The 22,008-nt window shown below is 34.2% G+C and overlaps 1 protein-coding gene across 2 annotated transcripts in view; it reads left to right on the top strand.

Moving 5' to 3' along the window:
- The window catches only part of PLSCR5 (phospholipid scramblase family member 5), a 54,589-nt gene that overhangs the window by 13,574 nt on the left and 19,007 nt on the right, over positions 1–22,008 (top strand). The window contains exons 3-9 of one of the 2 annotated variants that reach the window (XM_036896399.2): positions 2,394–2,557; positions 7,211–7,253; positions 8,193–8,413; positions 10,362–10,523; positions 12,109–12,270; positions 14,633–14,715; positions 14,799–15,229. In XM_036896399.2, coding sequence (XP_036752294.2) covers positions 2,394–2,557; positions 7,211–7,253; positions 8,193–8,413; positions 10,362–10,523; positions 12,109–12,270; positions 14,633–14,671 — 791 coding nt within the window. In that variant the 3' untranslated portion in view covers positions 14,672–14,715; positions 14,799–15,229. Of the gene's footprint in view, positions 1–2,393; positions 2,558–7,210; positions 7,254–8,192; positions 8,414–10,361; positions 10,524–12,108; positions 12,271–14,632; positions 14,716–14,798; positions 15,230–22,008 lie in introns of those variants that run through there. The other variant, XM_036896398.2, reaches the window with a different exon arrangement.

Genomic DNA, 22,008 nt, shown 5'->3' with positions numbered 1-22,008 from the left:
AATCATCAAGATCAAAACATAGAACATTTCTGGCACCTCATAAAGTTCCCTTTTTGATCAATAGCCATGCACCTGCACTTTCAAAATGCACCACTACTCTGAATTTTGACATTCTGAATTAGTCTTCCCTGAATCACAATTTTGCCTCTGTTTCTCTGAAAGTCCATGACAACAGTGCTAATGCTGAGGAAAGGATGTGTGTCCCCTGACATTATTTTCCAGTTGTTACTGCTATATTGGTCATTAGCTCCCTTCCCAAGTTTGTATGGTTTGTTACATAGACTTCCTTTCAGTTACCCACTTGGGATCCCATCCAGTCCTCCTTCTCAAGAGCAAGAGGAGCTCTAAAGCCTATATCCTTTGTGTCTGCCCAGATCTTAAACAAGTTCGGAACTTCCCCTGATGGGAAGCAAATTCTGCATTAGTGGTATGGAGCTCTGTCTTAGTGGGGCCAAAGGACAGGTTTATTTCCATATTGTCCTAACCCTAAAGAATGTCCAAATTCTAAAGGTCACAGACCAGTACAAACTTACAGACCCACCTTCATCTATTCCTACAGGCTTAAAGTTAAATAAATAAATGAATGAATTATGTGCCAATTGTTTCTCATTAACAATCACAATTCACACAACCTTAATGAGCCTATCATTACTAGAAACCATTAGTGTCAGTGTCCAAAGGACCATTCCTTGGAGGCCTACATTACTTCACCAATTTATTTATTTATTAATCTCTAAGTGCTCCTCTAGACTGTGCCTGAATTCCTTTAATAACGGAGAGTTTATTCAAAGAAAATTCAGTCTTGTTCTCAAATTTTATTTTTTAGAGATCTGAAAGATTCAGAAAATGTCTCTTTCTGCCACCCCTACACACAACTTACAAGAATGTGGGGGTCAGTGCTGAAGAGAGGCCATTCTGATCTATTGTGAGTTATGCAAATGTCCCTCCAACTTTAGTATATGTACAATGAGAGGACTTTTTCAAATCTTTGTACAGCTGTTATGAATTTCTTTTTTATAGTAAACCAGATTCATTTTCCTGGTCCTTCCAATTCATGTCCTTAGAATAGTCTGAGTTATTTGTCTTCATCATGGCCTCTCTGACGTTTGAGTATACCTTTCACACCTATACCCAGTCTAAGGCAGCATAGCGCTGATAAACTAATGAACGCACATGAGAATTCCTGTCACTGATGCATTATGAAAGACACAAAGCAAAAACACTGATGATAGGCTTTGGGAAAAAAATAGTATCTAATGAAGGAAGTATCCAAATAGCAGTCAAGTGAGAAGAAAAATGAAAAATAATAGTAATAAAAACTATAATATATACTTTTTAACAAAGAAGACTTTTCATGCCCTATCTCTTAGGACTTATGGATAATACTACACAGGTTTCATACTGACATAGGGTGAACAGTACATCTCCACATTTCATCTGAGAGATAATTGAAATAGTAACATTTTTACCTGGCAATAACATAGAAAAATGATGATGCTCTAAAATGTCAAAACCAAAGATTATGGAACTCTGTAATTATTTTCTTTTGTAATGTTGGGTGACCTACAAAGGGATTCATACTATCAAAAAACTGCATGTTTTTATATAAATACTGTGAAATCAAAGCTTGATTAGATGTTATACCACCCTTAAGAAGATCATACATTAATTTTAATATGCTCATAGTATATAACATTAAACCATTAGTTTTCAGAGTATATCATCAGACCAGCAGCATTACCTTACCTGGGAACTTCCTAGAAATGCCCGACCCCTACCCAAACTACTGAATCAGAAACACTGGAGGGGGCCCAGCAATCGGTGTTTTAACAAGCCCTGCAGGTAGTTGTGGAGCAGGCTAAAGAATAAGAACCACTGAATGAAACCCAGCCATGCCATCACAGTATGACTAATAAAAAAAAAGACAAAATATCTTTGGAAATTAAGAGGCACCCTACTTAATATTTGGGGAACAGAAAATGTTCCTTAAAAGCCGTAAATGTGATTCAAACCCTATGTCTAAGGTCATTCTTTCATGAGTAGAGGATATCCAGTTCCTTTTACCATTCATTTCCCTTCATCATTTATAACTTGTTCAACTCTTTGAATAAAGTTTTACTTGCCTTCAAAAAATGTATTTTCTAAAATCATTTATTTCACCCAAATTGTCCAACATTTTCTCACAACTCCTACTAGAAGTCTTCCACATTCCTTTTTCTCTGGCTGAACACCCAGTGGTGACAGTAAGAAGGGAAAATGAAAGGACGGCACTGGAGTGAGGGACAGCAGGAGATAACCTACCCTCTGAGCTAAGAAATAACAAATACTATAAGGAAAACTGAATGAAATGGCATAAATTTAAATGTGGGCTGGGCTTTTTCATTCTCTTGCAGATGCACAGAACCAAAGAAGTAGAGGTCTGCCTGGTTTTATTCCTGAGGCTCCAGACCCAGACCACCACCTTCCAGTCATGCCTTCCAGCCCAGGGAGCCAAGTGCGGCAGCCAGGTCTCCTTCCACCAGGCAATCTCCCTCCGGGCCTAGAATATTTAAGTCAGGTATTTTTCTCTGCCTGTGTCTATAAATGTTTTCCCCTTAAAAAGAATACAAACTGGGTTTTTTACTTTTCATCCAAGGCTGAAGGACTTCAAGAAAGAACTTACTGAAGTGAGAAAGCATTACAAATCATGAAATTAAAAATCTTTTTTTCTTATATCTATTATTTGGGGTGAAATTCATGTTTTCTACTTCTATTTCTTTATGTTTGCTATGTTCTTATTTACTTGACAATGATGACACTAACTATTTTGATTTAGCTATTAGCATATTTATCCTCCTTCTGCTCATTACTCAAGGTGTCACTAAATTTATCCTCAAGGAATCATCTAATACGTCTAGTATCTATAGCTATTTAATTAAGAAAATTTATTGACTACTTGCTATAATCAAGGCATATGAAAACCATACAATCTAGTCCTTCTCACCCAAATATCCTGTAAGCAATTGGTAACTGGTAATTTTGTCAACAAAAAATGTTGACAAAAAGTGCAAGGCTGTGTACCAAAGGCAGGTAAACACACAGGTGTAATGTGTGCAGGTGAAGAGAGGAGAGAAAGGTGGTTAAGAATCAATGTGCTCAGGAGAGATTTCTGTAATGAGCTGAGAGTTCAGTGTTTTCAAATGAATCTCAAAAGGTAGCTAGAAATCCAAGGGAAAGCAGGTGACCAAGTCAACACTATTGTCTTTGATAGTGTAGCATCTCCAGGCCAATTTGCTTGAAAAATTATATTACTATTAGATATGCCACTATTCTAGTCACTAGAGGGTAAGCAGTGATTCAAGCCTTATAACTAATCAATATATATCATTATATCTGAATTATATGGTGCATAGATAGCAATTACATTATACACATACAACTACAAATACATATGTATAATTGTTGTTTTTGTATTTTATCCTACAAAAGATTAGAAATACATTTATACTAATATTGAGATGTAAGCACATCTGCTGCAATTTTCAGTTTGTTTGGCATTCTTTCAAACTCTGAAGTCTATCTCCTTTATCAAAATCAAATCTCAGTGTTAATTCCCTTAAGGTACAAGAGATTTCTGTTATGCCTGATAGAGTTTAAGCTGCATGCAGCATATGTTCCAGGGAAAATTTTTATAATTGCATATGCCTTCGCCAGAAACCCACTGGCAGACAAATGTACTTTATAGAGACTGGAGAGCTCAGGGAGATATGTAAAAGAGCTGGAAAAGCTAGCCCACCATCTTCCATCTGCAGAAAGGATCCGCTGTAATAGCTGACTAGAGTTGATTAACTGCTGCAAGCTGTTTGGGAATGTTGTCAGACAAGGATTCGCCAAGTATAACAGTGATATACCAGTGCCAGAGGGCTGAGGTTTGATGGTCACATATGGTCATCACATACTCTTCTTCCATCCATGAATGATGACACTCCTGGAGCCGGATGCCTGACATTAATACATTTTTTTCCACATTCGATAAATAGAGATATGAACCCACTGGATTCAGTTATAAAATGAAGTCAATTTTCCAAAAATAGACCTTTGGTATTCTTTTACAAAAAATAAAAATATGCCACAAATTGATGAGTATTTTACATCAAAGGGAAAGTTAATTATTCACTTTATACTAAAAGAACACTTATTTTATTTTAAATCAGTGTCTAATTCAATAGGATGAATATTTTAGAAATTTTTTACCAGAAGTCTGTAAGAGACATACATGAAATAAATTTTTAGATGTTAACTTTCATCTAAAAATATATATAAAGTTGTGAACATTTGGAAATAGTATATTACTCAATAAATAAAAAAATATACAAAAATATACAAAATCCTTCTAAATTAAAAAAGTCAAATTTTTAAAAAGCATGTTTTCTTGATGACTATTGAAAACCTTATTTTCATTAACAATTTGAAAATAAATTCACAAGTATGTGTATGTATATTTTTAGGGGTGTACAAATATATACATGCATGTGTATATATGTATTATATATGTATATTTATATATTTATATAAATACCTATGAATCTGTGTACATATATGCATATATATATAAATACCTATGAATCAGTGTTCATATATGTATACATATATGTTGTTCATGTAGGTTAAACCTAAGAATAAAACTAATAGATTCTCTTCCCAGATTGTGTTCACAATAGTCAATAACATTTTATCCTCTAAGGATAATTATTATAATTTAGTCACCTATAAGTAAGAATAGTGACTTAAAGTCTACAAAGACACATGTAAAGATCCAGTTTCTTTTTTTTATTAAGGAATTATTGATAAACACTCATGAGGGTTTCACATGAAAAACAATGTGGTTACTACATTCACCCATATTTTCAAGTCCACCCCCACATACCCCATTGCAGTCACTGTCCATCAGTGCAGTAAGATGCCACAGAGTCACTATTTGCCTTCTCTGTGCTACACTGCCTTTCTCGTGAAAATCCAGTATCTCTTAAAGTACATATGTTCAGTGTAATTGCTGCTCCCTGTAAACCTGATAAATTAAACATAAGAAATGACTATTAAGCTGTATATTCAAGACTGCCACTAGATTTGCATCCTACAGCTTTCATACTAAAGGAGTGCTCTACTTGCCCTGACACCTGAATACATGATTCAATCTGTTTGAAGTCTCCAGTAATTCCTAGTCCATATGGTAATAGCAAAAGATGGAAAGGGCTCATTTGGACCATGGTTTGTAAGTGGCCCAGGACTATTTGAAGGAAGCTACAAGAACAACCATAACCAAAACCTTCAGATCCAGGAGGTTTGTCCACAGAAAGAGCAAATCAAATGTCTTTACAGAGGAGAGAGAGAGAGTATAAGAGCAAACAGGGAGGAAAGGCACTCAGAAGTTCCATAGTATCATTTAAGACTTATTGCTCCAGCTCCTAACAGATTAGTTTGGTGGTTCCAGTACACCAACAGAGAAGAAAGCACCTCAAAAATGGTGGCAGGACAGCCCAGGTTAAAATCCAAGCTGACCATTTACAAACTCTGCAACTTTGAGGAAACTACTTAATCTCTCTGAGAATGTTTCCTTACTTGTGAAATGTAATGATATCTACCTTTTTATATTTTTGTAGGGATTAAATAAGACAGTGTATTTAGTCCTCACGGAAGCCCTTAGATAAACAACTGTCTCACAGTAGCCCTTAAACAACTGTCATTACAGGATATTAGAGAGTTACAACTTCCCTTTTCATTGAGGAGTGGGCCTCAGTTGATAGTCTCTAACTTTCAAGACTAAAACTTGATGCACACTAATATTAAAGTTCCTAAACTCAAACCTCAGTCTTGTCCCATAGTTATCCATCTCTAAATTACCTCTACATAAATCCACTGCCATTGTGGATATCCTTTTGAGGCTTATCTCTTCTCTTTCCTCAATGCTTCATTTTCCCCAAAAGAGGAGACCAGAATGAAGAACAGTACATTACAAAAGAGTGATACTAATATTTTTAAATTTTGCCGTAATTGTTAAAGATTATTAATAGAATATATTGTCATAAATTATTTTTGGAAAAATATTTGTTGTGAACATTAAAAAGGAGGCCACATGTACTCTTTTATCAATCATAAGATTTAAACAGAGGAAACAAACTTAGTTTTACCTTCACCTCAGGATATACAAAGAAAATGAAGGAAATAAAGTAGGTTCAACTTTTCTGGGTTTGTAACAGTCAATTGATACCAAATATTAGTAATGACTATTTCAGTTTAATAGTTACCAGTGAGATTATTATGGTGAAGAGAGGACAAATCTGAAGGTTAAATAAAAAATAAAGCATTAGAAAAAACAACAGTCAACTCTCTATTCAGTGCTCATGACTTTACTTAGTGAATTTTCAAGTACCAACTATCAAATTTAGATTTTATGCAAATAAAATTCATTCTGAGAATGTATTTTTAATATTTGCTTTAAAAACAGTTTGTATTGTATACTTTTTAACATGGTAATTTCTAACCTATCTGTAGGTACTTTACCTCTGTAAATTAACTTCATTTATAATTACATAAGGCAAATTTTATTATATCACCTTTAGTGGTGTAACTCTTACTCTTCTTAAATGGGTACTTTGTTGGCATCAGCAGGATTTGTCTTTTTTTCCTAGTCTAAAGGAAGGTATGAATGAGAAAAATTTATATAATAAACTCTTCCAATTTTAACAAAGACATTTCATCTTTGTGAGAAATGACTTGCAGCATGACAGAAAGAAAGTGAAGGTAGGCATGGTGGAGAGGAGAGGCCAGACATTCAAGATCACTGTTGTTTTTTTAAAAAAAAAATGTTCCTAAAAATTGAGAATTTTAAAACCTCTTAGGCATTCTCATTCAGAGATCGTTTTAAAATCTTCTTAAAGTATTATTTCCAAGAACTACTCTTTTATTACATTACCACAGAAAGAACACAGAATTTAACCCCAATTCCTATTCTTATTTTGGGCAATGCTGCCTTGGAATTTTCAGGGTTCTTGTAACTTTTTATTTTTACTTCAGTTAAAAACATGTTATCTTGTTTTTCACGATAAAATGTGAGTTGTTTTTCAACTGTTTCTCTAATAAGGAACTGCTAAACAAGTTAGTAGTATCTCCACAGGTTTTCAAAGTATTGTGATGTAATACTTTTTATCTCCTTTATGTCATCCTTTAACAGTTAGACCTGATAATTATACACCAACAAGTGGAGCTTCTTGGAAGTAAGTACTTACTAAAACTGTTGAAAATATTTTAGGTTTCAGAAATTTCTTTACATCTAAATATTTTGTAACTAATAAGGTTAAATAAATGTTTAAGATAGATTTTTAAAAAGACCACTGGTCCTATTTTTTTAAATACTTGTGGGAAGCAAAATATTTAGTCTGATGTAGATAAACCTCAAAGCATGAAACTCTCTGAGTCTGATGATACTGTCATTAGAAATCTAACATTATTTTTAATCTTAAAATAATAAAATATATTTGGTCATGTCCATGGTTGCTAATAATTTGAATTTTCTTAATAATTTCAGAAATGGAAATCAAGGTTGAGGCCAAATAACAAAAACCCATCAAAACAAAATTCCACTGTTTCATCATTTTATCAGTGATTCATCAAATAGGCAAATTATTAAGCAATACACAAATTTACAATGATGACTAACTGAATTCAAATTACTTGAGTACTTTTTGTCTTTAATATTCTACATTACTCCTAAAATACATTAGTATTATAACAATTACATACCAGGATAGCATGCAGTTGTAGATCTATTACCAGGAATTTTAGACAAAATCATTACTATCACTGTGAATTATCCCAGTAATTCCATAGCAATGCCAGAATTATTATTTCAATATCAGATTCTTTTTTACAGCATTACTTCCTTAGTTGAAAAACACTACATATTTCCAAATAGGTCATATATGTGGAATCAAAATTTATTAATCACACAGCTTTGCCCTCAGACTTTATTTTGATTTCCATGGCTAAATCCTCAAGTTTTAGAGCACAGAAGTAAATTTGTATGAAGAAGATACCATATACTTAGTAAATAATTGGTCACCCTAGTTTCTTTTAAGAACACTACTACTTTTATTTAAAGATTGATACTAAGCAATAGCATTATTATGATGACTTTTTTTTTTTTGCTCCATTAGTGATACTTGGCACTGAGACCGCCAACAAATATGAGATTAAAAACAGCTTGGGACAAAGAATTTACTTTGCCATGGAGGAAAGCATTTGCTTTAACCGTACTCTGTGTTCCACACTGAGATCTTGTGCTCTGAAGATCACAGATAACTCAGGTCTAGAGGTGATCACAATAAACAGGCCCTTGAGGTGCAACAGCTGCTGGTGCCCCTGCTTCCTACAAGAGGTCAGTCAGTGGCTCGGATGTACCCTTAGTTTTTCCCGTTTGGAAAGAAATGCAATTATTTCTTTACTAATGGCATTCATCTGAAGTTATAGGGCATTACCCTTTCAATTGTTCGAATTAGCACATTGCTCCTTTTAAGATCAGAACAGCTTGAGGATTTGGTGAATCACTCAATTTTTTTCCTTTCCAACCAAAAACTGTAGTGGCTTCCGTGATGTTCATTGTAAAGACACATGTATCATGTAAATGAGATACATCCCCCTGAATGTCTAGCCACTAATTGTAATAGCTATGAGTTCCACCATTAAACAAATCAACCTTTGTCTTCTTTAACTTGAACAAATCAGGAAGTGCTCAGTGTTCCTAAACTCTTCTAAGGTGTTCTCTTGGTTAGGTGTTATTTTTAGTACAGAATCTCACTTTCCATTCACCCATTTCTGATGAACTTCAAGGTCTGGCAAAGACATGTTGTTCTAAAGGGAATCATTTAATTATTTCATATTAATATATAATAAATTTCTATCATTATTGAATAGACTTATAAAAACTTTCATTGACATAATGTAGTTGGTTGACATTGAATATTTACTTTTTTATCTCTTTGATATCATAACATCTCCACATTTTGCAATTGAGGAAACTGGAGCTTAGAGAGTGGAGGAGTCTTACCTATGATCACACATCTAACAAAATCATGAATGGGACTTGATCCAGGTGTCCTTATTCAAGCCCAAGCTTCTCTATTGAGGAGTAAGTATTCCATTTAACATGATAGGAAATAAATATTAATATGGAAGGAGGTTAAATAGGGAAGTGTCTAACAATATATGTTGAAGCTAATTCTCCAACTATAAGCAATTCCCTGAGTGAAAAGCTGGTTAAGGTTACCCCTATATGGTACCCAAGAATTTTCATTCTCTCACTGAGTATATTTAATATTTAATATGTCCCAAGATGGTATAGTCAGTATAATCAGAATATATGCCCATTTGAAAATTGCTGATAATCGATGTTTGATTTTGTAGTAGCCCAGTGTCACATAAAGAACCGTAAGATATATCTTGATACCCATTTATTTTAAAACTTCGGTCAAAAACCAATTTCCTTAAAAGTGATCCCAGAGTGAATTTATCTAATTCTAAGCAATCTTGTTGAAATCACCTTTGTCCAAGAACACTACAGGCATAATAAGGAAGAAAAGACAAAAGGAGATCAGATGACGGAGAGCTGGTTTGATTTAAAAGCAAATCATTTTCATTATTTTCACCCACCTCCAGCTTATTTCACAAAAGATTTGATTTGGCTACATAAATATATTGAAATGCAATATCATGGGAAATTAAGAAAATGAAGGGTAAAGGGGCAAAAATACTAAAGTGAAGCCTGAAAATGCAGTTGTTAGTCTTTAACACTGAATGAAGTGAAACAAATAAAAGTGGTATGTAATAACTGTAACCCCACAAGAAGAGTTTGTTTTTAATTGAACACAGAGAAGTTGGAAGATGATAATCTGAAGAGAAAAAAAATTCATGAATACTTAATAACTGGTAAGCGAGGCTTAAAAATAGATATGTTGTGGCAACAAATAAGAGAAAGTTGCTATGAAGTGTCTCGTGGGAAATGGCCTTGACCAACTGTTGTCATTGGAACAAAACTGGCAAAGCAGCAGTGTCAGAAGAGAGTTCTGGAGTAGATTCTCTTTAGGGAAGTAAAACCAAAGACATGGACTTCTAGTGCATAATGCCATACATATATCTATACAGTGAACTCTTTGTTTCCATAAAATGTAAAAATCCACTGCTTTGCTTCATTAGAAACAGATGTTTAGAATATTTTGTAGAATACAAAAGTAATTCCATTAACAGTATGCTGTTTAGAAGTAAACTGATATTACAGCAAAATTTAAATACAATAACCTTAGAAAATTTTATCTTATTATCTCTTACAGTTAGAAATCCAAGTCCCTCCTGGTACTATAGTTGGTTATGTTGCACAGAAGTGGGACCCCTTTCTGCCTAAATTCACAATCCAAAATGCAAACAAAGAAGATATTTTGAAAATTGTTGGTCCTTGTGCAACATGTGGCTGTTTCGGTGATGTGGATTTTGAGGTATGATTGACAAAATGAAGGAAGTTTTCACTCAGGTGCTGATTTTTGCAACATAATTCAATTTTTAAAATGTTCAAATCATGAAATATCTCTGAAATAAGTTTAGGAAGTAATATATTTGTGAAATAATGTAATAAGCCCACCTTGTACATGCCAATAAGCCTATATTGTACAGTGATATTAAGTCCAAGAATTTTTTTTTAAAAACATACTATAAAAAATTGAAATATGTGGAGTTACAGCATCCATGGTATAATGTAAATATATATAGTTTGGAATCATTTAAATTATATCATTTTTCCTGGAACTAACATATCCTAGTTCAAATATCATCTCAGAAGCATATACCATCAAAATATCACTAATTTAAAAGCTTGCTCATAAGACTTGCTAACTTCGTTTTGTAAAACAGTATATTCTCATGTAAACATATTTGTATGAATTGAATGTTAGAAGGCAATAGGAAGTTGCAAATTCAATCTGTAAAATATGAACAATCTTAAAATATTTTCCTAGAAATACATCTTAGGCAGAGGATACCTAACCTAAAGTGTATATTTTTTATTCATTCATTCATCACATACAGCTGACCTAAGACATTCAGTTTGCAGGACTTCAGAGTCTCTATTCAACTAGAATACAATGTAAAATTTGCAACATGAGCTGTCCTAACTCCAACTCATTCCAAAAGGATTTGTCATAGCTTTCCTAAGAGTAAAGGATAAAAATATGCCCTATGGCAGAGGAGAACTAAGAGTTTTAATATTCCTAAAGGAATGCCCTAAGTAACTTACTCAATTTTCTATCTTCTACTATCATACTGAAAATGAAAGTTTATATTGAATCACTGACAGCCTTTGCAGGAGAAACAGGGCAGTATATGACTAGTTGATAATATTTAATGTTAGACTTCTTCTAGCTAAGAACTGTAGACTTTCAGTATCAAATTAGTAGGAATTTCCTGTGCAGTACATTAGCTCAGAGAATTTTTTTTAAGGAAAAATGGAATTTAGGATTAGCTACACTGGAATGACCTAGTAAATGTCTATGTATAATTAAAATGAGATTAAGCAATAGGTGATAATATTATATGTGTTAGTAATTATAAAATTGTGGCAGTAAAAATTAGAATGTTCAAAAATTGTACCTAGAAATTAATTTCTTCTGAAATCTTTCTTAAAATATTTTGTTTTTGTTTTTTTTCTTTCCTTTTTTTTTCTAAATGAAGAATTCAGGTTTACAATCTGGACCTCAGCTAAAGGAATTACCTTCATCGTTAGGCCTGTAATTGAGACTATATACCTGCTGCCATCTTGTGGCAGACTGACCTTAATTTTTTATTGCTATTATATTCTCAATCTGCATAGAAAAAGCAAAAAAAAAAATGAATTATGATGGATTAGAAACTGTCAGGAAAGCTAAATTTCTGAAGAGTGGCTTGCAAAGCCTATGCTTATATAAAAGGATGAATAATATGGAATTGTCATTTACAGATTATGAATAATTCATCTCTCAAAATAAACAAAGACATGTAAAACTATCTGTTTCACTTTCCAATTTAATACCTCTTATTTCCTTTTCAAAGGTGAAGACCATTAATGAAAAGCTTACAATTGGAAAGATTTCAAAGTACTGGTCAGGATTTGTAAATGATGTCTTCACCAATGCTGACAATTTTGGAATTCACGTTCCTGCGGATCTGGACGTGACAGTCAAAGCAGCAATGATTGGGGCTTGTTTTCTCTTTGTACGTATGGTCTAAAAAGAGTATGGGTGATTTATTTCTCTCCTTTTCATTTGTCAGTTACTACAGAGCCAATCCCATATCACACAATAGAGCATTTATTCCGAAGAGTAAGCTTTATGCATAAAAGGCTGGTTTGGGATCAACATTCTTTAGAAGTCGGAATTTAAGAGCCTGTATTTCTATTGGATAGAATTTTTCTAGTGGCCCTGATAGACCCTCTTCTTCAAGGATTGATGCCCCATCACATCCTACTTATTTCTTCCTCAAAACCTGTTATCCTTCTCTTTCAATTTCAGTTTAGATTTTTGGCTTATTTTCACTTTCACTGAAAATGCTGTAAACACAAACACCACATTATTTATGCTGGGTAAACTTCAGAACTGTTTAATTGCTTAACAACGAGCTAGATGGTAATTCAGAATGGGAAAGTACAGTTTTCTTGCCCTCCAATGTGTACGCAGTTACGTGAGTTGACACGGGTGAGTTAACATAAGTTTCCATTATTACAAAGATAGGTTTTTGTCCTTTCTTTCCAACTTACAGTTTCATTAAAAACATTTTCTTCTTTGGTGTAGAGATTAGTGATAGCAAAAGAGAAGTCAAGTAATACCTGTGCCAGCCAAATGTTTGAGCATCTCTTGTTCCTGATTTTCCCTCTAGTACCTCCCTCACTGCTTACCAGTTTCAGTGCACTCACAAAAACTCTTGGAATTTTTAAATAATCCTACTTCTTTATCATATTTTGTTCTTCAGGGTTTTAAGATCCTAAATCTAATTATATTAATGTGAGCTGCTGTAGGTAAAAAAATTGGCCCCATTTATGCAGTCCGTTCTGAAGACACTTGGGAAATATATTAACTAAAGATAATTCCCTAGTTACATCAGTGGTGGATACTTAGAGTTTAATATATTTATATCAGTATATAGGGTTTAAAAAGTTATATAAAGAGTTTAATATATATACACATAAATATACATTATATATATGTATACACATACACACACTCATAAAGAAATGTTCATATATGTACATATATGGATTATTTCTCCAGGAACTTAAGAGGAATCATTTTAACTTATTGGCTCAGTATCATTAGCAGAAGGTAGAATTCAGATATGTAGAGTGCTAGGTTTTTATCCTTATTAAATAATCAGTTACCCTCATTACCATTTTCATCTACAAATCTAATGAATTCCAGTCAGTCTTACCTGTCCCCTAATATTTCTTCCATTCCCTGTTCTCCTCTATCACTTGACAAGGATTTTAATTTGCCATTTTCTTCTCACTTTCTCCATTTTTGATCATTCTGCATTTCAACACCAATCTCTCCAAAGACGCACGCATGCATGTACACACACACACATACACACACACACACACAGCCTTTCCCCCAAATCTTAATTTTCTTATTAAACCCCACACTTAATGGTTATATTAAATGTTTATAAAACAGATGGTTAAAAAACAGACCATCTGCCCCATCCACCTATTTTATGTAATAGGCTGATGGCTAAGACATACTGTCAACAATGTTGTACACACTATAAAATGTAGAAGCGCTGATCTAGATAACAACCCAATCATCTGAAAAGATAATTTTTTAATCCCATTGTCTAAGTGAGAAACATACTGAGAATATCTAATGAATCCCATCCATTTCTTTTTTTTCTTTCCATATTATAAAATATTTGCCCTTTTGGGCCTATATGGTTTTTGAAACAATTTCTTCTATGTATTACCAAGATAAATGATTTATTTATGTATATAATATGAGGGAAAATTAAAATTTTAATTTTTAAACTCTGTATTTTATTACCTTGTGGAGAGAGACCCTTAAAAAGCTGGTGAGAGGCTATTCTCTGATCTAATAGCAAAACTCACAATTACCACCTAATTTTTGGTCTCCTCTGGTTCAAGGCTACCACTCCACAACCCACAGCTCTAATCACCTCCCTCTCAAGTTCCCTCTGCTACAGTTTTCCATACTTCCATGGATGACCACCCTGTCCACCATGATATATCTAATACTGGTTTAAAGGTCAGTGCCTTTTACCCCTTCCAGCACTGATCCGTAACACCCTACAGTCTAATTCTGCAAAGTCTTGATCACCCAGAATTTTAACTAGTGATACCATGCTGATTTAGATAAGTTTTCCAAGTCATTTGTACTCTGAAAATTGGACATGGAAGTGTCATGAAGCTTAAAACTTTTTGATTTTTCTCCTACTGATATATCCAACATTGCTGGAACACTACTGAGAAACATAATTGCTTTATATATTCAAAGCTTACATGTGAGACTCTTGATCTTAATTGGTGCCTTTCTGTAAATTCACTTATACTCAGTTTATTTATTTGTAGGACTTTATGTTCTTTGAACATTCACTGGCTGGATTATAAAAAGCATGATGACAAAAACAATAAAGTATTCAGAACATCTTTCAGTAAGTAAAAGGCAAGTTTAGATGATCTTTTTCCCTTTGAAAATGTCTATATTTGATGGTAATTCTTTTTTTTTTTATTCTAGAAATCCCTTGGATTCTGGATTTCATTTCCGAATGGTTTGATACGTGCTTTTATTTTGTAACAAAATGCTAATTATTATGTGTATTAAAGCATAATTTAATGAAGCAATTACCTGGTTGTGAACGTATGATGGCTAAAGACAAGATTACTGGCCTGAGCACAGGGTGCTTGGAGAGATTACCTTTCTCTCTTCCTCTCCTTTGAAGTTACTGCGTGGGTAAGCATGAAGGATGAGAACTAAGGCTTGCGGCATCACGGATGAAAATTCAATGTTTAGAGAGCACTTTGAAGTTTTTCTTGCTCTAAGGCTGGTTACTAATCAAAAGGACTGGATTTCTAAAATATTTTTCATAAGAATTATTTTTTAATTTGTTTACTAATTTTACTGTAGTGAGACACCTTTACACTGGAAAAGCTAAAAGTTGGGTAAATAATGTGTTTAAAGATGAAGAGGAAAATAGATTAAATCAATCCGTTCTAGTGGCAAAAGGCACGCTTACATTCCAAAAAAAGAAGCTAATATAAACAGACTTCTGAGTTAGTAAAAGCAGTGGTATAGAGTAGAACTTTACCCATTTGCAGTGAAATTTCAGGCAAAAATGGGACCTAAGGCTCTTAAAAATGGAAAACTCCAGGATTTAAAAACAAACAAACCAAAACAAGCAAAAAACAAAACCTTAATACATGAGGCAAATGCCGAAGTCGGGGAATACAGTTAATTCAATGAATGAATGCCTTCCATTTGAAAATTTTCAGTCTTCCAGATTATTATGTCTAGTTATCCACATGTTTCAAAAGCCCACACAAGAGGAAAACTTCTTTTTTAAGAATGATAATAGTTCTTTCCTTTTCAAAATGAGAAAACAGGTTTTAAGCAAAGCACCATGTGACCATTTAGACTGTACTTCAGAATGGAATCTAGATCTGCTGTGAACTAGCCATGCAGCCAGAAGCCTATCATGCCATCTTCTTGACCCTCCTCAGGTTCCCCATGCCTACCTTGCAGAGCTGCCGTGATGGTGAAAGGGAATACAGTATTTCTTCCTTTTCACCTTTAACTATTTTAACTAGTGTTCATGTGATACATGGTCAGTTATAACCAGCTAAATAAAGAAAATAGCATTTTTAAAGCTAATATTTATTAACAAAGTAGAGAAAATAGGTAATGTTTTCTGAGGGCTTATTACATGCCAAGCACTATGCTTCATATGAATTCCTGACAGGGCACCAAAGTGACATGAAAACAGGATAATCAGGCAGTGCATGGAAGACTGCCTGGAATTCATCTTCCTCCCTCCCCACCCTGCACCCTGGCTTCATGTCCCAAATTTTCTTCCTAAACATGATCTTGTTGTCACATCTTTTTGTCCTTTACTTTTAATTTCTACAATGAGAACTTTTTGTAACTGGTGTCACAAAGCAGCCGTTGAGACTTTCACAGGGGAGCAAGAATGGAAGAGAAACACTATGTGTAAATACTGCATTTTAATATGACAAAACATTGGGGATTTTCAAAAAATATTTAAATGAACCCTAAAACTAGTGAAAAGAGTTACTTAACACCTACATCTAATGGAGATTCCCTAAAGACAAAAATCCTTCTTAGAATATAGCATTTAAAAGTTGGCTGTGTTATAAAAACCTGCTAAAGTGCTTTGCTCCTGACCTGGCATGCTACAACAAATTAGGACTCATGCTATTTCCTCTTCCTCATTAAAGGTAATATTTATCTTTATATGTCTTCTAGGTTCTACTTTTTCCCTTCCCATCAAACAAATCTATGAGAGACTAGCAAGGCTCTTGCTTTTCAGGGAGATGTTTAGTGAAAAGCATGCAGCTCTAGAACAAGGTGGTCCTCTGTGCATCACAGTTTCTGGGTTTTATTGCCTTTCCTAGGCCCCACTATGCTCTCGGAATACAGGCTCCAAGACTGTTTACTCTGAGAAGTACTGGAAAGGCTTGACTAGATTCAAATGTCTCCCATTCATTCTTTCAATAATTTAATAAGTACTTAACTGACTCCCTCCTCCCTCTATAGAGCTTACAATTCAAAGAAATAGCTATTAATCCAATAATGACAAAACAAAGGTTAGACTCCAAACATGAGAAGTGTTTATAGGAGATGGACTAGGTGCTAAATACTGTAGAGGTATGTGACCTGGTCACAGAGTGAGGGAGTGATGGTGGATTTAATATGTGAAGGGTAAGTAGGAAAGGAAGGAAGAATGTTTTAGGTGAAGGTGCTAGCATTTGCACAAGTTCTGTGATTGAGAAAGAGGAGGATGTGATAATCTCATGTCACTTGAAGAGGGCCATGATTAAAGTCCAGACAGTGAGATGGAATATGGTACAAGATGGGGATGCACAGGGCCTGGATGCTGTGTTTAGACTCTGTTCTGTTCACAAAGCTTCTGAGAAAAGTGTATAAGGAGAGAGCTGACTGATTGCCAACCGGATTGAGAAGAGGGCTGGAGAGGCTGTTCGTGGATGAGGTAGCAGGCTCCTAAAGTCATTTAGGTGGCAGCTAATGGTAACCTTGGATATGTGGCACTCATGTAAAGGGAGAGAAGTAGGCAAATTCAAGACATGTTTAGGAGGTAAAATCACCATTCTTGCCAGGTTGAAAATGGAGATTTGAGAGAGAAAGGGGATTTCTGTCTCTACTGTTTCCTGACAGAACATTAGAAGAGGATCTGGTTTGGGCAAAGAGCATGGGTTCAGTTTTTAACATACTGAATTTGCAATGTCTTTAAGTCTTCCAAAAAGACATGTCAGGTAGGCAGGTGGGCATCTTTTCATTGAGTATATTTCTGAAGAGAGAGTTGAGTTTATGAGAACGATATGGACTAACAGAGATCTGAACAATCTCTGGTTAACTTCAAGGATGCCCCTAACAAATATTTTAAAACAGGCATGGACAATGAATCTGTTCGTTTATTTATTTAACTAATATTTTATGGAATTATTTCTGCATACCAGCTATTGTATTAGGCAGTGGAGATACTATGCTAAGTAGCAATTATTCCTACTGTAAAGATACATTCAGTAAGTATTAGCAATGTTTATATTATATGCTAGGAACATACATCCACATTAAGTTCCAGCAGTGAAGAAACAAGGTATTTTCTCACTGGGAGCTTACATTCAAATATAAATAGATAACAAACCAACTGATAACAACATCCTGTAATCACAGGTGATCGTAATACTGATAATGACTCTATCACTCAGTATCTCAAACAATAATCAGAATTTATTGTTTGCTCTATCCATAATATCCTGAAGGAAAGAAATTAAAATTCATTCTTTAAATCACCCAAATTTCCTTATAATAGTGAAGTTTTGATACATGATCTGCAGAATCAGAGTATGGTCCAGAGAGCATACACAAGGGTTTACTATAATTCTGATTCATTTGAGCCTTAATTACAGGTTTGTATACATTTACTTTAGATTTGTTGCTTTGTATCAAAATGAGAATAAACCTAGGAAATAATTTACAAATTTAATACTTCACAATTTACTCTTATTCTTATTTAGGTTTTGATGACTGAGCCAGTACTTTATAACCATCTGCCAAATAGTATCAAAATACTTGAAAACACATTCTGGGAAATTTTTCATTTAAATACAAATAAAATATGTTGGTTTTAAAATTTAAGTACAATAGAAATATAAGAGATTTCACATATGAAAATTTGGTATTTTGCTTGAAACATAACTAGACATGATGAAACAATTTGTGTCATGAATATATAAAAGCTAACATGAATGAGCAGGTTTCAGACACTGTACTAGACTTTTCACATACAATTCTAATTTAAATGCAACACAACAAAATGATTATTATGAGCCCAAAAGCACAGAGGAGGAAATCAATGCTCTGGAAGTTTAAGTAACTTGCCAAATTCTACAGAAAGATTTGCTTTTTGCCTACCTCTTATGATTAGAATATGAGTAGAAGAAATGGCAAAAGGAGAACTTTTAAATACACAGAATGAGAATTCAGAAACTGAGGAGAGAAGTTTCTCACCCCTGTAAGACCTCACTGGGTAATTCTCTCATCAACACTATGTAATGTCTCTACTTGGAAAAGCAAGAAATAAACAACCTAAAACCGTTCATCCTCCAACAGCATATCTCCAGTGTCATTTTTGTGGATACTTCAGTGGTTACTCTTCCATATAACAGATTAAGTAGGTAATAGTAAACCTGGACAAAAGATCTCTTTCAGAGAAAAGTTCAGATTTTACTGGAGTGATTTTTTTTTTAAACTTTGTCAAACATAAAAGATTTGGAAAATATTTTCTGGTATCAATGAATCATGTAGGCTAGTTTGGGCTACCACTTAATTGCTTTTCCAAAATTAATTTCAGCATTATCAAATAATCAATCAACATAATCTCTATGTTGGCACCTATATCAGATTCACAAGTACTTTGAAGGCTTTAAAATACATTACAATTTTAAGTATGTCAAAAGTTAAAATACAGCAGTAGAAAATACATAGAAAAACTAATAGCAAAAATGAAACAGTTCTTACTTTTCTAAGTAGCTCAAGCCCAGTTACACACAGGTAGGTAACATATACTTTAAATAAGCCTTTCATGCTGCAGATGGCAGCAGTGCTTCACGTTATCAGCTCTGCTTAACTACCAGTAGGCTCATGGAAACATTTCTATTCAGTGTTCACTTTGTTCTTCCCGTAATCTGGAAACAATAAGTTACTGATTTTGTACGTAGGAGGGTGAAATTGGATGCTGCTTTTCTTAGCAAATAAGAAACAGGCCATTTTTATAGATTCATTATGTACAACATAAAAGTTTAGTAATAACTATTTTTGATGGACCGACTGACTACAATTTCAGTTTGGTGAATGCATATATCTCTATTTTTCCAAGGAAATTGAATAACACTCTCTTATCAAAAAGCTAAAAAAAAGGCAACTAAAAAGATTAAGCATCTAATTGAAAGTAGATTCCAAAATCTGGTTTGCTATTCCTCATTTAAGAGCTAAGCAATCATTACACAACATCTAAAATAATTTAGACATAAGCAGGAAATCACTTTAGTCATTTGGATGTTGTATCTTAATCAACCTCACAGTAAATGTAGAGGCAAAGCCATGGCACATACATAGAGTCAAATCTCTTCTGGATTTTGTGACTCAAGGTCATCAAGCAAGGATATGTAGGTCTGATCAGGAATGGGAATGTCCTACGATTTTATTTTATTTTATTTTATTTTTAATTAATTATTTTTTTAAATTTTGGTATCGTTAATGTACAATTACTTGAACAGCTTATGGTTACTAGACTCTCCCCATCACCAAGTCCCCACCACATACCCCATTACAGTCACTGTCCATCAGTGTAGTAAAATGCTATAGAGTCACTACTTGTCTTCTCTGTATATACTGCCTTTTCCTCTATCCCCCCTGCTAAAATTTGTGTGCTAATCATAATGCCCCCTTTTCCCCCTTATCCCTCCCTTCCCACCCATCTTCCTCAGTCCCTTTCCCTTTGGTAACTGTTAGTCCATTCTTGGGTTCTGTGAGTCTGCTGCTGTTTTGCTCCTTCAGTTTTTTTCTTTGTTCTTATACTCCACAGAGGAGTATAATCATTTGATACTTGTCTTTATCCACCTGGCTTATTTCACTAAGCATAATACCCTCTAGCTCCATCCGTGTTGTTGTAAATAGTAGGATTTGTTTTCTTCTTATGGCAGAATAATATTCCATTGTATATATGTACCACATCTTCTTTAGCCATTCATCTACTGATGGATACTTTGGTTGCTTCCATTTCTTGGCTATTGTAAATAGTGCTGCGATAAATATAGGGGTGCATATGTCTTTTTCAAACTGGGCTCCTGCATTCTTAGAGTAAATTCCTAAGAGTGGAATTCCTGGGTCAAATGGTATTTCTATTTTTAGTTTTGTGAGGAACCTCCATAATGCTTTCCACAATGGTTGAACTAATTTACATTCCCACCAGAAGTGTAGGAGGGTTCCCCTTTCTCCACATCCTTGCCAACATTTGCTGTTGTTTGTCTTTTGGATGTTGGCCATCCTAACTGGTTTGAGGTGATATCTCATTGTGGTTTTAATTTGCATTTCTCTGATGATTAGCGATATGGAGTTTCTTTTCATGTGCCTGTTGGCCATCTTAATTTCTTCTTTGGAGAAGTGTCTTTTCAGCTCCTCTGCCCATTTTTTAATTGGCTTATTTGCTTTTTGTTTGTTGAGGTGCATGAGCTCTTTATATAATTTGGATGTCAACCCTTTATCGGATATGTCATTTATTAATATATTCTCCCATATTGTAGGATGTCTTTTTGTTCTACTGATGGTGTCCTTTGCTGTAAAGAAGTTTTTACTTTGATATAGACCCACTTGTTCATTTTTTGCTTTTGTTTCCCTTGCCCAGGGAGATATGTTCATGAAGAAGTCACTCATGTTTATGTCCAAGACATTTTTGCCTATGTTTTTTCCTAAGATTTTTATGGTTTCATGACTTAGATTCAAGTCTTTGATCCATTTTGAGTTTACTTTTGTGTATGGGGTTAGACAATAATCCAGTTTCATTCTCTTACATGTAGCTGTTCGGTTTTGCCAACACCAATTGTTGAAGAGGCTGTCATTTCCACATTGTATGTCCATGGCTTCTTTATCATATATTACTTGACCATATATGCTTGGGTTTATATCTGGGCTTTTTCATCTGTTCCATTGGTCTATGGGTCTATTTTTGTGCCAGTGCCAAATTGTCTTGATTACTGTGGCTTTGTAGTAGAGCTTGAAGTCAGGGAGCATAATTCCCCCTGCTGTCCTACTATTTTAAAACAATGAAGTGTTAGGAGTGCAAAACTGTGATGAATATTCTATCCAGAATGGTGGTGGCAGTTGGAGCAGAAGTGGGAAAAATGCAATCTGAAATATAGAGAAATCAACTTCATCTTGTATGGGTGATTTTCAATCCAGGTTGTATATAAAATCACATTTTTAAACATATCAATGTGGAGAGATCATTTTAACTTGCCAATGCCCAAGCCTCCTTCCAGATCAATTAAGTCAAAATCTCTACTAGTGTCTCCTGGGTCACTGCATTCTTTGCACATGCATGCAGTGTTGCAAACAACTTCCTACAAGACAGTATAAACTTTATTTTTCAGTCTACATCCCAAATTTGTCATTCAAAATCTTCAGTAAT

This window comes from Manis pentadactyla, chromosome 1, assembly GCF_030020395.1.
Source record: "Manis pentadactyla isolate mManPen7 chromosome 1, mManPen7.hap1, whole genome shotgun sequence".
Lineage (NCBI taxonomy): Eukaryota > Metazoa > Chordata > Mammalia > Pholidota > Manidae > Manis > Manis pentadactyla.
The sequence above is the reverse complement of the archived record's forward strand: the minus strand, read 5'-3'. Positions and strand labels throughout refer to the sequence as shown.